This window comes from Meriones unguiculatus, chromosome 11 (genome assembly GCF_030254825.1).
Source record: "Meriones unguiculatus strain TT.TT164.6M chromosome 11, Bangor_MerUng_6.1, whole genome shotgun sequence".
Classification (NCBI taxonomy): Eukaryota; Metazoa; Chordata; class Mammalia; order Rodentia; family Muridae; genus Meriones; species Meriones unguiculatus.
Window position 1 is genome coordinate 56442242 of NC_083359.1, and position 15922 is coordinate 56458163.

The 15922-nt window shown below is 39.1% G+C and overlaps 1 protein-coding gene across 6 annotated transcripts in view; it reads right to left on the bottom strand.

Annotated features, from left to right (window-relative positions):
* Ppp1r12b (protein phosphatase 1 regulatory subunit 12B) overlaps nt 1–15922 on the bottom strand; it is a 216560-nt gene that overhangs the window by 144113 nt on the left and 56525 nt on the right. For all 6 annotated transcript variants that reach the window (XM_060364341.1, XM_060364340.1, XM_060364339.1 and 3 more), the window contains exons 3-8: nt 14157–14275; nt 10692–10851; nt 8498–8642; nt 5746–5820; nt 3765–3844; nt 2939–3078 (exon numbers count right to left, since the gene is read on the bottom strand). In XM_060364341.1, coding sequence (XP_060220324.1) covers nt 2939–3078; nt 3765–3844; nt 5746–5820; nt 8498–8642; nt 10692–10851; nt 14157–14275 — 719 coding nt within the window. The remainder of the gene's footprint in view (nt 1–2938; nt 3079–3764; nt 3845–5745; nt 5821–8497; nt 8643–10691; nt 10852–14156; nt 14276–15922) is intronic.

A 15922-nucleotide genomic window follows, 5' to 3' on the forward strand; every position in this document is an offset into this window, starting at 1 on the left:
CTGTCTAAAAGAACTCAACCAACAAGTATTTATGATGGTTTGAAATGAATTAAAAGGCAAAATTAAACACTCAGTGCCAGGAATGCTGAGGTAATGTTTGAGAAAACCAAGCAATTCAATTTAGCTACAGTATGTTCTTGCCTTGAAAATGTCTGTTGGAGCTAGACTATTGGAGGCCTTGCAGGCTAGGCTACAGGGTCTGGGACTTTCTCTGCAGACAAAGATAGAATGAGGGAGCTAGCCATAGAAGATTTCTGAACGGAAGTATACTTTGATTATAAGGGTGCTGTCAATGTTTTATTCCAATAGCAGTATACATATGGTCCGTGTGCTGGGTAGTTTTATGTCAAACTTAATGCAAACTAAAGTCATCTGAAAGGAAGGAACCTTAATTAAGAAAATGTCTCCCCACAAGAAGACCAACAGAGACAATTATCCAGACCCACAGAGGCTTACAGAAACTGAGACATCAACTAATGCGCATGCATGGTCTGGACCTAGGCCCCTGCACATATATGGCCAAAGGGTGGCTTGGTCTTCACATGGGTCACCTGGCGAGTGGAGGGGGGATGGTTTCTAACATTGACTCTATTGCCTGCTTTTGGATCAGTCCCCTCTAGCAAGGCTGCCTTGCCTGGCCTCAGTGGATGAGGATATACTCAGTCCTGATGTGACTTGATGTGTGGGGGAGGGCTGGTATGGGGGGAGGAAGGCAGGCTCCCCTTTTCTTGGGGGAAAAGGGAGAGTATCAAGAGAAAAGAGGGGAATGGGGAACTGGGAGGAGAGGAGGAAGGGGGAAACCTTGGGATGTAAAATAAATAAAATTAAATAAAATAAAAATTTAAAAAAGACAGAAAATGACTCCAGACATTTTCTTTCCAGGCAGTGGTAGTATACATCTTTAATCCTAGCATTTGGGAGGCAGAGGCAGGCTATCTCTGTGAGTTCAAGGCCAGTCTGGTCTACAGACTGAATTCCAGGATAGCCAGGACTACATAGAACTTCAGGGGAATAAAAAAAAAAAAAAAAAGGAGAAGAAAAAAGAAAATGCCTCCCTAAGATCATGCTATAGGCAAGCCTAAAAATGCAAAACTGTTGTGCATTTTTTAAGCTAGTGATTGAGGGGGGAAGACCCAGCCCATTGTTGAGTGGCACCATCTCCTAGTCCTAATTTCTATAAGGAAGCAGGCTGAGTCAGCCAGAGGGAGCAAGCCAGTAAACAGTACCCCTTCAGAGCCTCTGCATCAGCTCTTGAGTCGAGTTTCTCACCCTGTTTGAGTTCCTGTCCTGACATCCTTCAGAGATGGACTATGGATGTGGAAGCATATGCCAAATAAACTCTTTTCTCCCCAACTTGCTTTTGGTCATGGTGTTTAGCATGGTAGTAACTCAAACCAAGACAGTCTGAAAGGAATAAGACCTGAGGCAGGGGTACAAATCATGAAGCAATAGCAGCAGTTTTGGTAGCTTCCTCCCATTTTTCTAATATAATAGTGGGTAACAACAACAACAAAAATGTAGCATAGAGCAAGCCCAAATATGAATTCCAAATACTGTGTAAAGGCTAAACTGTGAGACTACTCAGTAAATAATGCAAATAACAAAATATAGACATTTGTAGTTTTTTGGTGGATGTAATACAAGCTTTTCCAGAACAAGCTACAAATGATTATATATATATATATATATATATATATATATATATATATATATTTTTTTTTTTTTTTTTTTTTTTTTAAATTTTAAGAGGCTACAGAGATGGATAAGCAGTCAAGAGTACTAGTTGCTCTTCCAGAGAATCTGGGTTCCATTTCTAGCTCCCATGTGGCATTCACAGCCATCTGTGACTCCAGTGCCAGGGAATCCAATGCTGTCTTCTGCCATCCACAGGTACTGCAAGCACGTGGTGCACAGACATGCATGCAAAGTACCATATTCATAAAAACAATAAAATAAAATAATCTGATGGAGATCGAAGGCCTCATAAATATAAAGTCAATTCCCCTTTCCTGAAAACTGCCTGCCTTCTCTATAAAACTAATGGCCTCTAACTTCCTTTGGTGACAGTCAATGAGCTTCAGATTAAGAAGGGCAGTATTCTCTCATGACTGAGAGAAACTATCAACAAAGCCAAACAACTGAGATACAGCCTCAGTCCTTCAACTTACCATGAACTGAAAATATTGGGAAACAAAAAACCATGACCTTGTACTTGTGCTAAGTATATACAGATTTTTTTTTCTTTTTCAGATCTGTGTTCTTACATTTTTATCAATCCCTGAGCAGTACAGTATACAAATGATTTACACTGTACCAGGTAATATAAGCAGCAGAGAAACAGTCTGGAGTACACAGGCAAGTGTACGCAGATTCAATGCAAACGATGTAGCAACATATATAAGAGACTTGTGCATCTAAAGATTTTAGTTATCTTCTGAGTCAATCTCCCGTGGTCATGAAAAGAAAAATGTATATATTATTAATGAGAGTAATAAAAGTAAATCTGATTTGTTCTTTCATTAATTCCTTCACTCAGGAACTGATGAAGCTTTACAAAATAAGAAAAAAATTAGGATTCAATTTACAGAATCAGAATCATATAATAACTAAATGCAAATTTCTACCAGTGTGTTGAAAATACTTAATCTAAAGTCTCTATATGTCTCTCAGCATACTGGCTTCTTGGAATCTAGTCTCTATGGCTGACCTGTCGATCTAACGGCAAGACAACTGGTTCTTAGTGCAAGATTTCTCTATACACCTTACCGTATGGCTGCATCAGAACTGGCAGGTATATTTTAACTGAGCTCAAGGCTTTGATAAGCATATTGTCCTTAGAAATCCAATCTCTTGGGAACTGTACTTCAAGTTCTTCTGGAAGCCTGTGAGGCCTGATCAGCCTCTGACAGGCAATAGACATGAGGGGTCTCTGCCTTACCTGCCTCCTTCTCAGTTTCTGACTCAGAAACTTCATCTTCCCCTTCCTCTTCCTCTGAGCTGGAGCTGCTGGATTCTTTATTTTCTTCCTCTGTTTCTTGGGACTTGGGGATCTCTTCCTCATAAAGCATCTTCTCTTTGCTAAATGAAAGGCACAATTTGAAAGCTGAATTGACAAACCATTTAAGCTCACTGACAATCAGGCATAATAAAGAAAACAAATCTATAAATCTGTATGTAGAAGAAACAGCAAAAGCATGAAAAATCCTTCTTATACGTGTGTGTTCTCTTGGACCCTTGGCTTTTCAACAGCCTCAGGCTTATTACTGACTTTAGAGTATGACTCAAGGAGACTCTGTCTATTCAACACACAGATAAGAGAACCATGAATAACAGGAAGAAATGGTCAAAGAGCAGATATTTAAAAAAAAAAATCATTAAACAGATCTTCACTGAGTTTTATTACATCCACAAACCTTGCTAGGCACTGAAACAGTGGTAAACAAAGAGACCAATTCCTGAGCTGAGGAAATACTCTGTATAATAAGACAGGACTGAGAACTCCCAGGCTAGGCTAGAAGAGATGCTGCCAATAGTTTTTCACTGTAAAGCATATTCATTCATCTTTAGTGCTGCAATATCAGTGCTATCTCCTCTTGTCCACAAACATTTCCCCTTTTGAAGATCATTTGACTGAAATCAAACACAGAATCATTTTAATATAAAAACTCTCAAGCAACACACAGATCTGTGTGGACATGCATGCATACACACACACAGAATCAAGCTCATCTCATTCCTTACATATAAGTAAACTCATATCTTACTTCTTGAAGAGTCCACTCTGAAACTTGCTATTTAGGTCTGATTCAATGAGCTTATTCCGTGTTTCCTTTTCACTTCGAAGCTGGAAATTCAGAAAATAAGAGAGAAAAGGGGACAAGTTGGCAATTTGTGAAAAGCCAATATTATTGAGAAGTGCCAAAATAGTACCATCTGAAAAAAATAATAATAATAATAAAAAAAACAGGACAAAAACCAAAGAGGGAGAATGGAATCAAAAGAAAAAAAAGATGAATGCATTATCACCATGTGCACCACTTTCTCCTTGGAAGAAAGTAACAGAGAAAACTCTTTATCCAAAGTAGAAGAGAAAATATGGTGATAGAGATTCAAGAAAACTGTCCCTCGATATCCCAAATCAAACCTTAATATGGGGGGGGGGGAAGCCTAGCTTCTAAGGAAAAAAGACCCAAAAAGAAGGAAGAATTCTTTATGATCCACACACCAAAATAAGTTGGCAGTAACTCTAAAGAAATGAAAGAGAAACACTACATGGAAATAAGCCCTTGGGGGGAAATGGTCTCTATCCTCCAAACAAAAAACACTTATATCTTTGGATCCTAAAGTTAGGCAGAGGACAAAGAAAAACACTGTCCCCCTTAGTACACAGTAAGGTCATGTTGTAAAGCTGGGCCTGGGTGTGCAAACCCATCATATTGGTCACTAGGGAGGCTCAGGCAGAAGGACTGCAAGTTCAGACTAGCCTGGAGGCCCAGAAGGGAATTCAAATGATTGTGGGGGGATACCATTTATGCCCCAAACCCAATTATGTTAAAGGGCATGTATGTTTGCAATTTTATGTGAATCTAAAAATGACTTCAGAGGACAAGATTTTACAAAAACACAAAAACTTAACTATGTAAAATAAAGCTCTAGCCTAAGAAAGGCTGCTGCTGCTAATAGCATGCAGCTAATAGCTAATAGGAAATAGCATTTGGATTGTCCTACCACTCAAGTGATTCTGAATATTCATCAAAGAAAATATATGAACCATAAGTTGTCTGTCTGAACTTCATGTATATAGCTTTCTAACTGAGCCTAAAGTAACAAGAATTCTGCTTCAACAGTCCAGATATGATGCCAAACACTCCGCATGCCAGATAGACTGATCTGTTACATCACTGAGTTATATTATTCTGAATCTAAATCCACTCTATTTCCTGTGTTTGTCCTAAACTTAAGTTCCCATACTCTACACTATATGCAAATGAAAAAACTAAAACAAAGGAAAGCCAGTGATTTTTTTTTCTGTCCTATACTAATTTTATTCCCCTGTCCAAATGACTCATTGGCAGAATATCTGAGTTGGTTACTCTTTACCAATGGGTAGCTTCCACTCATGTATGTAGCCCTTCTGCAGAGCACCAAGCAGAAAGGCAGATGGAATCAATAAAGGTTTTAAAGTAAGGATGAAAGAGAGAAGGACTGAATTCTGGATGTTTTAACCATCTGAAATACCTATGAATCACTGCTAACCAAGTGCTGTCCAACATCATGTGACAACAGCAGTATTACCTCATTGAGAAAGTAATACAGCTGGGATTAAATGTGTGTTAATGCCAGTATTTGGGAGGCAGAGGCAGGCAGATCTCCGAGTTTGAGGCCAGGATGGTCTACATAGTGAGTTTCAGGACAGGCAGGGCTGTTAAACAGATAAACCCTTTTTTGAAAAAAAAACAAACAAACAAAAAAGAAAAAAGAAGAAATACAGTCCTCTCTATAATTGACCTTTAGCTGCCTGAAGACTATTTTATGATAAGTAGCCCTTTACAACATGTTTTTGGTTTTGTTTTGTTTTGTTTTTCAAGCAGACTGTTGATAGTTTCTATAGGGAACAAATAACATCTGTGAAATGCAATACATCCAGTTCAACTCTGAACAAAAAAGACACTGAAGGAAGTGACTAGACACCCAGAGTAGACTATAAACTGCTAGGAAAGCTTTGAAAGCATCAACCACACTTACCACATTTTGCTTCTTCTGAAGCATCTCCAAATGCTCTACAAGACCTTCATCAGCCACATCAAATGGCGTCTGGCCCTAGCAGGACAAAGGGACACCATGACACATAGAAAAGAGAAGCAGCAATCATGTGACTTCATCAGGGACTATTCATTATTTACATCCTGACTTTATTCCTCTGATGCAAACTGAATCTCCTTTGTCCAAAATGCTTAGGACTAGAAGAGCTTTTGATTTTAGAATATATGCATATATGTACATAAATACATACATATGTATTGAGGCTTCTTGAGACTAGGACTTACGTATAAATACAAAATTCATTTATGTTTCACATATATCATACACATATAGCTCAATGATAATTTCTTATAATATTTTAAATATTTTTATGCTTTCATGGTCTGGAATTTTCTACTTAGGGCATCAAATCAGTGTACACAAAGTCTGAGATTACGAACATTTCAGATTTCAGAGTTGGGCTGGAGACGCCCAAACTACAGTTGCCTCTCTAACCTACATTGAGATGCCTTCATGAGTCACTTAGGAGCTACTTTAAGGAACAGCCAATCCTTCAAACACTGAGTTCTGTCATGCAAAACAGTAGAGAGAAAATCACTGCACTATTTCTAATCTTATGGTCTCTTGACAAACAATCTAGGGGAATTCATATTTATACCTGTTCTAAAGTATTATTATGATGATTAATACAGTAAGTGCTCTTTAAAACCTTGAAGGAAAGGCTGGGCCAAACCCACACTGAAGACTAATAGGAATGATTTCCCTTTAAGGAAGAGGAGGGAGACAGGTAAGTTATTTCTTAAAAAAAAAAAAATACCAGTACAATTACATTCTCTGTACAGTCTAAGAATGAGTCCTGGATTCAGGAGTTATGTGAGAAAGACAAGACCATGTGTCTGAATTCTAGAAAATCAAGCAATATAGGATAAGAGTCCCAGGGTTGTAAGTTGTTTGAAGTGAGGCTGGTAAGACTGCTTTTAGTCAATGAACAATCATTGCCATTACAGAAGCTGAAAAGCAGCAAACCAAGTAATCCAATTAAAAAATGGGGAACAGAGCTAAACAGAGAATTCTCTGTAGAGGAATATCGAATGACAGAGAAACACTTAAAGAAATGTTCAACGTCATTAGCCATTAGGGAAATGCAAATCAAAACGACCCTGAGATTTCACCTTACACCCATCAGAATGGCCAAGATGAAAAACTCAAGTGACAACATATGCTGGAGAGGCTGTGGAGAAAGGGGAACCCTCCTCCACTGCTGGTGGGAATGTAAACTTGTACAAACACTCTAGAAATCAATCTGGTGCTTTCTCAGACAACTAGAAATAGCGCTTTCTCAAGATCCAGCCATACCACTCCTAGGCATATATCCAAAAGAGGCTCAAGTACACAATAAGGACATTTGCTCAACCATGTTTGTAGCAGCTTTATTTGCAATAGCCAGAAGCTGGAACAGCCCAGATGCCCCTCAGTGGAGGAATGGATGCAGAAATTGTACATCTACACAATGGAATATTACTCAGCATGAAAAATAAGGAAATCATGAAATTTGCAGATAAATGGTGAGACCTGGAAAGGATCATCCTGAGTGAGCTGTCCCAGAAGCAGAAAGACGTACATGGTATATACTCACTCATATAGACATATAATATAGGATAAACCTACTAAAATCTGTACATCTAAAGAAACTAATCAAGAGAGAGGACCCTGACTAAAATGCTCAATCCCCAACCCGAAAGGCAAAGAGGAAGGACATCAGAAGAAGAAGAAAACAGGAAACAAGCTAGGAACCTGCCACAGAGGGCCTCTGAAAGGCTCTGCCCTGCAGACTATCAAAGCAGATGCTGAGACTTACGGCCAACTGTTGGGCAGAGTGCATGGAATCTTATGTAAGAAGTGGGAAATAGTAAGAGCTGGAGAGGACAGGAACTCCACAAGGAGAGCAACAGAACCAGGAAATTTGAACACAGGGGTCTTCCCAGAGACTCATACTCCAACCAAGTACCATGCATGGAGATAACCTACAACCCCTACACAGATGTAGCCCATGGCAGTTTAGTGTCCAAGTGGGTTCCATAGTAATGGGAAGAGGGACTGCTCTGACATAATCTGATTGGCCTGCTCTTTGATCACCCCCTTACCAGGCCACAGAAGATGACAATGCAGCCACTCCTGAAGAGATCTGACAGACTAAGATCAGAAGGAAGGAGAGGAGGACCTCCCCTATCAGTGGACTTGGGGAGGGGCATGCATGAAGAAGGGAGAGGGAGAGTGGGGCCAGGAGGGGAGGAGGGAGGGGCTTATGGGGAGGTACAAAGTGAATAAAGTGTAATTAATAAAAAGAAAAAAGAAAAAAAAGGTTAAAAAAAAAGGAACTCCATGTGTAGAGACCTCAGCTGTTAAAAGACTGAGTTGAAAATTAGTAAACTATTTCATACCTCACCATAGACAGGGACCTTGGATTTCTCAAAGTTCATTTGTGGTCAAGAGCAGATATCTTTTTTTCATATCTTTTTGTTTTAGGGTCTTCAACACAAGTAGAAGCAGATGACCTCGTTGGTGGAGTTTTATTTTACTTGGTCATTTACATTGATACTAAGCAGCAGGTCAAGGAGGTAGAGGACGACACAGCTACCAGTGCAGCCAGCTGGATACAGTACAGAGACTTTAGCCTATCCTGGGCATCCAGCCACCTCATCTCATTGCCCTTTTGAGGTTCAGGCTCACTAACCAGTTTGTTCCGGATATCCATGTCACAGAGAGCTTCTGCCAGGATGGAACAAGCCTCTTTTACTCCCCAGTGTGCAGCAGCATGAAGAGGAGTCCAGCCATCATGATCCTGAACATTGAGTTCATAGCCAGCCTGAATTAGAAGTCTGGAAGGAAACCCAAAAACTACATTTATGGCCTTTATTTTATAGTTTTCCATCAAACAAGCTATCACTCCAATAAAACTTCAGGTGTGGGCTAACCTCCAGACATACTGTGTTCCTTCTTTCCTCTAAGGAGCAGCCTGCAATTCATATTACTGTGTTGAACACCAATTACAACCTTTACTGAACCTTTTCATGAGGTTATACATATGGTGTTCCCTTCACATATTCATGCTACACTGTGCTGTTAGTTTTTGTCAACTTGAAACAAACTAGGAAGACAGACTTCAACTAAAGAATTGCCTCTACCAGATTGGTTTGTGAGCATGTTTATGGAGCATTTTCTTAATTGTTAATGATGGTGGGTGTGCCCTGCCCACTGTGGGCAGTGACATTCCTAAGATGGGTAGGGCTGAATATATAAGCAAAGCAGCTGAGCAAGCTAGAGGAAGTAAGTCAGTAAAGAGCTTTCCTCCATGGCTTCTGCCTCTGCTCCTGCTTGAGTTCTTGCCTCAGCGATGAACTCCTTTCAAGACATATAAGCCAATAAGCCTTTTACTCCCTAAGACTGCTTTAGTCATGGTGTTTGTCACAGCAAGAGAAAGCAACTAGAACATATACCATACAAAAGGAACACATAGTTTGTACCTATGATTAACTAAAACTAATCCAATTAGCCAAATTACACAACTCTGTTATAGAGTATACTTTGCATTTTCCAGTTCAGAAAGGAATTCGTATATGAAAATGAAGACACAAATATCTCTAGAATACCAATGAGCTTTTAAGGTTACCTTTATAGGACATGACTGTTTTCTGTAGAATCCCTTACCTCAGATTCTAAAATTACCCACAGAGGGTTCTAGCTGGCTAAAAGCCACAGTCTAACTTATATCCATATTATGCAAGAAGAAATATATGATTCTTTATTTTAAGTAACTTTTTTTCAAGATTCATTTATTATGTATACAATGCTCTTACTACATGTATGCCTGCATGCCAGAAGGAGGCACTAGACCCCATTATAGATGGTTGTGAGCCACAATATAGTTACTGGGAATTGAATTCAGGACCTCTGGAAGACCAGCCAGTGCTCTTAATCTCTGAGCCATCTTTCCAGCCTGAAATATATGATTCTTAAAGTACAAATTGTACTGTTATCCTTTCAAGAATTGAGCAACATATGACTAGCATGTTTAGGGCAGATATAGAAAGAACACTTACATACTGCCATGCCTGCTAGAAAGGCCATATTAGGTAGAGTGTGAACACTCAGAGAGTCTAGCAACAACTGTAAATACAGTGCCATTAGCAACCCCTGTATTCTGAAATCTTGTCAACAGTAATCACCAAAGCTACATAAAGCACGAATATAAGAAAAGTGAAACAGGTAAAACAGTAGAGTCTAACTCTCTTTTTATTTATTTGTTTGTTTGTTTGTTTGTTTTGGTTACCTTTTAAGTTGATTTACTTGGTGTGCAAGTGTGTGTGGTGGTGAATGTGGGTACATGCATGCCACTGTGAGCAAGTGGAGGGAGGAGAACAACTTGGAGCAATCAGTTCTCTCTTTCTACCATGTACGGGATTGAACTTAGGTCATCAGGTTTGGCAGTGGATACTTTTACCCATGGAGCCATCTACACACACACACACACACACACACACGCACACACACATCTAATTCTTTTATGAAAGATGGATATTGCATACTCAAGATTTATAATTGATGTAATGAGCCCAGAAATTCTTTAAATCATAGAACCAGAAGGGTCACAGGTCTGTATAGTCAGAAGAGTAGGTTTCTGGAGAGCCAATGACAACTCATAGAACTGAAAGATGTCTTCCTGTGTCTATGGACTTCAAGTCTACCTAACATCATACACCTGAGGTAGAGGGACAATAAGAGAGGAAGTGAGACCACCCATGAAGGAACACCAGGGAAATATGAGGCAATTTTACAGGGCAAGAGAAAACCAACAAGAAAATACACAACAGTTAAAAATTTCTGCTTCTAGAACTCATCTCATCTTTTCCCAGTACCCAGTTCCATACCTGAGGACTTCAGAGTAACCCTTTGCAGCAGCTACATGCAGGGCTGTGGCCCCTGAGCGAGCCTGCCTCACATCTTCTATTTTCCCACTGTTGAGCCATTGGCGCGCATCCTGTAGCATCTGTTGTTCTTCCTCCTTTCTTGACTGCTCTAGATCAACTCCTACAGAAGCCAGACACAAAACAGCAGTGTTACTAAAGCTCCACCCAAGTCTGATAGAATATTTTCATTAGATTCAAAACATACAAATATTAGCACAAATAAATCTCATCAAGTTGGTAATTCTTCAAGTTTAAAGCAATGCCATTTGTATTACAAAATTACCAAGGGCAAATAAGCCAGGCTAAACACTACGTGGTGCACATTCATGAAGCGTACACACCTAACATTGTTTCAACAGAACATAAAAATCAAACGAGACAGTTTTTACTTTACAATATTCGTATGAAGCCATAAATGGCAAAGTCCTTTAACATGTTATATGATATTAGTTCCCAAACAATCCTTTGGGTAACTATAGTATCTATTACTAGCCTTACTTGCCATATGAGGAACTAAGCACAGAAGGGCTGGGTACTTTGCATATGGCCCCAAACACATGAGTGGCAGAGCTGCCATTGGAAGTGCACAGTGTTCTTGGCTCTCTTCTCTCCCACTTATTACATCACAAGATTCCTATCAAAAGTCCCCATTTCAGGCATCATAGTGCGATAGACTGCAGGAAAGAGAGCTCCTTTTAGAGTTTATTTCCATGTGCACTTGTACATACTTCCCTGAAGCTCCAAGAACAATCCAGAGATTAGTAAGTGGTCTGAAGCCAACACTATAGTCTGTTAGTAAGGCAATGTAGACTGTTTCCCTTATAATCGATCATATGAAGATACTCCAAGAGTTCTTCCATTTAGCCATCAACTCTCCAATATCCAGGCCAGTAAAGAAGGACCTTGAGAAAGGACACTCTATTTTTGAAGACCAACACATTTGCAAGATAACTGACTAGATCTTTGCCTAATCCAGCAAGTGTACAGGAAGCTTGTAGGGACAATACATACAAATCGTGCGGGCAGAGGTTATTAAAATACAGGCAAAAATTAAACTTATATTTTAAAAAACTTACCAAATCTATTAGAAAACAAGTCAATGTATGTAATGCTAAAATTTGGGGGGCTTTCAGATTTCTCTAGCTACAATTTCTGGGTGCATAAGAATTCCAGGGTTTTGTTTTTTTTGTTGTTGTTTTGTTCTGTTGTGTTGTGGTCTGTTTTTCAACAGCCCTTTGTACTTCACAGTGTTCTTGCCATCAGTATTAACTCTTGGGATACAACTGCTTTGTGAGTCATTCCCTTTGAAGCAACAGGACATGTGATAAGAGGGACAACCTTAAATGTGATAAGAGGTACAATTTATTGAATTTTTGTTAATGTATTTATTTCATTCCAGTTTGATTTATTTTAATTGCTGATATTTAAGTTGTCAGATAATAGACATGCTTTATTTATGATATATTTCAGCTTAAAGTTATGTTATTTATATGTAAATGTAAATATAGATTTGGTGTTTAAAAAAAAAAACAACCAAACTCTTAGCTGGGCAGTGGTGGTGCAAGCCTTTAATCCCAGCACTTGGGAGGCAGATCTCTGAGTTCAAGGCCAGCCTGGTCTACAGAGCAAGTTCAAGTCTACAGCCTGGTCTACAGGGCAGCCAAAGCTACACAAAAAACCCAATCTTGAAAAACCAATAAATTAAAAAAAAAAAGGACATTCTTCATTATACAAAATAATGAAATGTTCTGAACATAGACACACTATTCAAAAGGTTTTATATTCATAAGCAAACTATATCTGTGCTTTTAATTTTCTTTTTGGCTCTTAAATAAGAAAACAAGAACTGCTGAAGAATCATCTATCTGGTATAGGGAAACACATAGAGTGAAGAGAAAGCCTCCTAGACAAAGTAAGAGTTACCAATGCCATGAGGTGAAGCATAATATAAATGATTGTTTCAAAAAAGCATTTAAGGAAGAGTTAAATCGAAGTAAGAGTAGGTTTTCAAACTGAGACTTACTTTTAAATTTGCAAATTGTAAGACATTTTAGGAGATGATTGGGGGTTGTAGAGATGGCCCAGCAATTAAGAGCACCGGCTGCTCTTCTACAGGTGCTTAGTTCAATTCCCAGCACCCACATGGCAACTCAAAACCATCTATTACTGTAGCTCTATGGGATCTGATGCCCTCTTCCGGGGTGCAGATGTACATGAAGACAAAACATCCATATACACAAAATAAATAAATCATTAAAAAAAAACATTTTAAGCGATAAAATGAGTGAGGTAGGAGGATAAATTAGCATAAATTTTTTAATTCAATAAAGCACAAAACCAAATATGAACTTCAGTAATAGCATGACCTAGACTACCCATCACTTAAGGCAGGCTTGGCATACAATTAAAGCTTTGGAAATAACTTTGGTTGTTTAGAAGAGCCTCCTTTTTCTCTACCTGCTACAGATCCCATTGGAGTTTCATAATAGTTTTAACAGAATCCAAGACCTGCTGTCCATAGTTAATCAATTACTCTAAATTGAAAGAATTCAAAAGCTAGGTGTGGTGGTACATGCCTGTAATATTGGATGGAAGAAGATTTGAACTAGCTGTCCACGGAAAGCCTGGGCAAGACCACATATAAAAAACAAAACAAGATGACTTTGAGGTGTCTAATAGGAGAGCCCCACCCTTTCTCTGAAATGAGTTTCTTCTAAAACTACAAAATAGGAATACACAATTTCAGAATGTATTCTTCCAAGTTAATTTCTTACCTCAGGAAACTACTAGAACCAGGCATGGATTATAGGTGACTCGCACCTATAATCTCAACATAGGGAGGCAGAGGCAGGAGGATTGCTGCAAGTCTGAGGACAGTCCAAGCTCTAAGGCACATTGGGCTAAGAAGTAAAAAGATTCTGTCTCGTAAAAACACAAACAAACAAAAGAAACTATCAGAACAGTGTCCCTAGTTACTATGACTAAAGATCCTTTCAGAGGTTTTAATAGCTTCCAAGGACACAAAGTCACAAAATGGATTTGGCCACACTCTATTTGAGCTTTTCTTCAAGCTATCCTGTGCAACAGAGATAATATAGTGTGTACACACACACACACACACACACACACACAAACACACACACACACACAAAGAACAGTCCACAGTCTTCCTCAGGTCACTCCTAACTACAGATAGGTACACAACCTTAGAATAGCAAAGACATGGAAGGCCTAGACACCCTTTGGGCATTTGGCCTAGGCTTGTGTAAGTTAGTAAGAGGATACATGGCACTGGTAGTTGATGACTAATGCTGCGCAGACAGATTTAATCCTGTCCTGTCACATGATAATGAAGAGGGATCACGTTCTTTAAGGGGCAGTGTGATGGCCTCTGCTACCACCCCCTCCCCCAGTCTCCTGGGTTACCTTGCTTCTTTACTTGTTCCAGAAGAAGATCTTTCATGGCTGGTTCTTCTGCAAGGTCAGAAGGAACTTCACCTTCACTGTTCACAATACCCACACTGGCTCCATGGCTAATAAAATATCTGCATGGCAAAAAGTCAATATTATCTGTCAATCTGCTATCAATTTACACTATGTGTCTTGAGTTCAATGTACAGCAGGCATATTTGGAGGTTTAAATACGGTGCAGATGAGGTATTTTGTTATTCATTTATTATTAACTTCACATCCTAGTAGCCTTCAATAATTATAACCATAGGCTTCTCAATTTCCCAACAAGAGCAACATCAACAAGATTTTTTATATACACATTCCTAACATCAATTCTTTCATTTCTAGAAATACTAAGTCTTTCTAAATACTATAGAGAGCAGGGCAGAGTATTTAGCCCATGTCTGTAATCCTAGCACACAGAATGTTGAGGCAGGAGGAGCTCAAGTTTGAGCTCAACCTGGCCTGTAAGCTGAGTTCAAGACTAGTCTCAACAAAGTGAGACTGCGTCTTAGTGGGATAAAATAGGGAGGGCATGCAACCCTCACTAGTGCACCTCCTAGGATCCAAATAAATTTTCAAAAAGACACGCTACACTTCAAGTATTAGAAATAAAACACTTCAAAACTATGTAAGCAACTGTCATAAAAATGTTTGCAGTGTCAGGTGAGGTTTACTTAGTACTGCCATTGGTATGAAAGCTGAAGAATAAAGCACACATTAGAGTTTGCATGAATTGGGGCCCTGAGAGATGGCTCAGTGGTTAAGAGCACTGGCTACTCTTCCAAATGACCTGAGTTCAGTTCCCACATGGCAGCTCACAACTGTCTCTAACTCCATTTTCAGGGCCTTTGACACCTTCACACCAATGAGCATAACATTAAATAAATTATATAAAAAAAGAATTTGCATGAATTATACTTCCACAAGTATTGTATGTAAATCTTCATTCATAAAGGAAACTAAATTACTGAAGAAGAAACATTAAAAATACTAAGCACATTCTAATCCATACAGAATATTTATCCTGAAGAAGAAAGAACTGATAATTTCAATACCTTACCTGCACCTTTTAGTTTTCAAAGGGCTTTCTTTTCCCCCTCTTCTCCTCTCCATTTCCCTCTCCCCCATCTCCCACCCTCTCACCTTTCTCCATCTCCCCCTCTCGCTCCCCACCTCTCTCGAGCACACACACATACATCAATCTTAAACAAAATTATGATGAAGACAATGTAAATGCAGATAAGTACTCTTACCTTTTATTTAAAAAAAAACCGAGGTTCAGAGTCTGAGAGATACTTAGCTGGGGTGGGGGGATTGCTGACAAGCCCAACCACCTAAGTCAGTCCTCACATGGTGGAAGGGGAGACAAGTGGCCCTCTTGACTTTCCTATGCAAACCATTGCACACACAAACATACAAATTAAATGTAAAAAAAATTCCCTAAAGAATCAAAGTTCAAACATGTTAAGTAATTGAGTCATGCTTGTGTCTGTAATCCCAGCACTTGGGGAGGCAGAGGCAGGTGGATCTCTGTGAGTTCAAGGCCAGCCTGGTCTACAAAGCAAGTCTGGGACACAAAGAAACCCTGTCTTAAAAAAATAAAAATTAAAAAAAAAAATTAAGAAAAAAAGTCATTTTCTTAAAATCATATAAATTGTACATGGCAGAAGCTATTAGCCTCAGTCTTTTGAGATCAAACTAGTTTCAGCCAATTAGAATCCCAATAATTCTAGGAG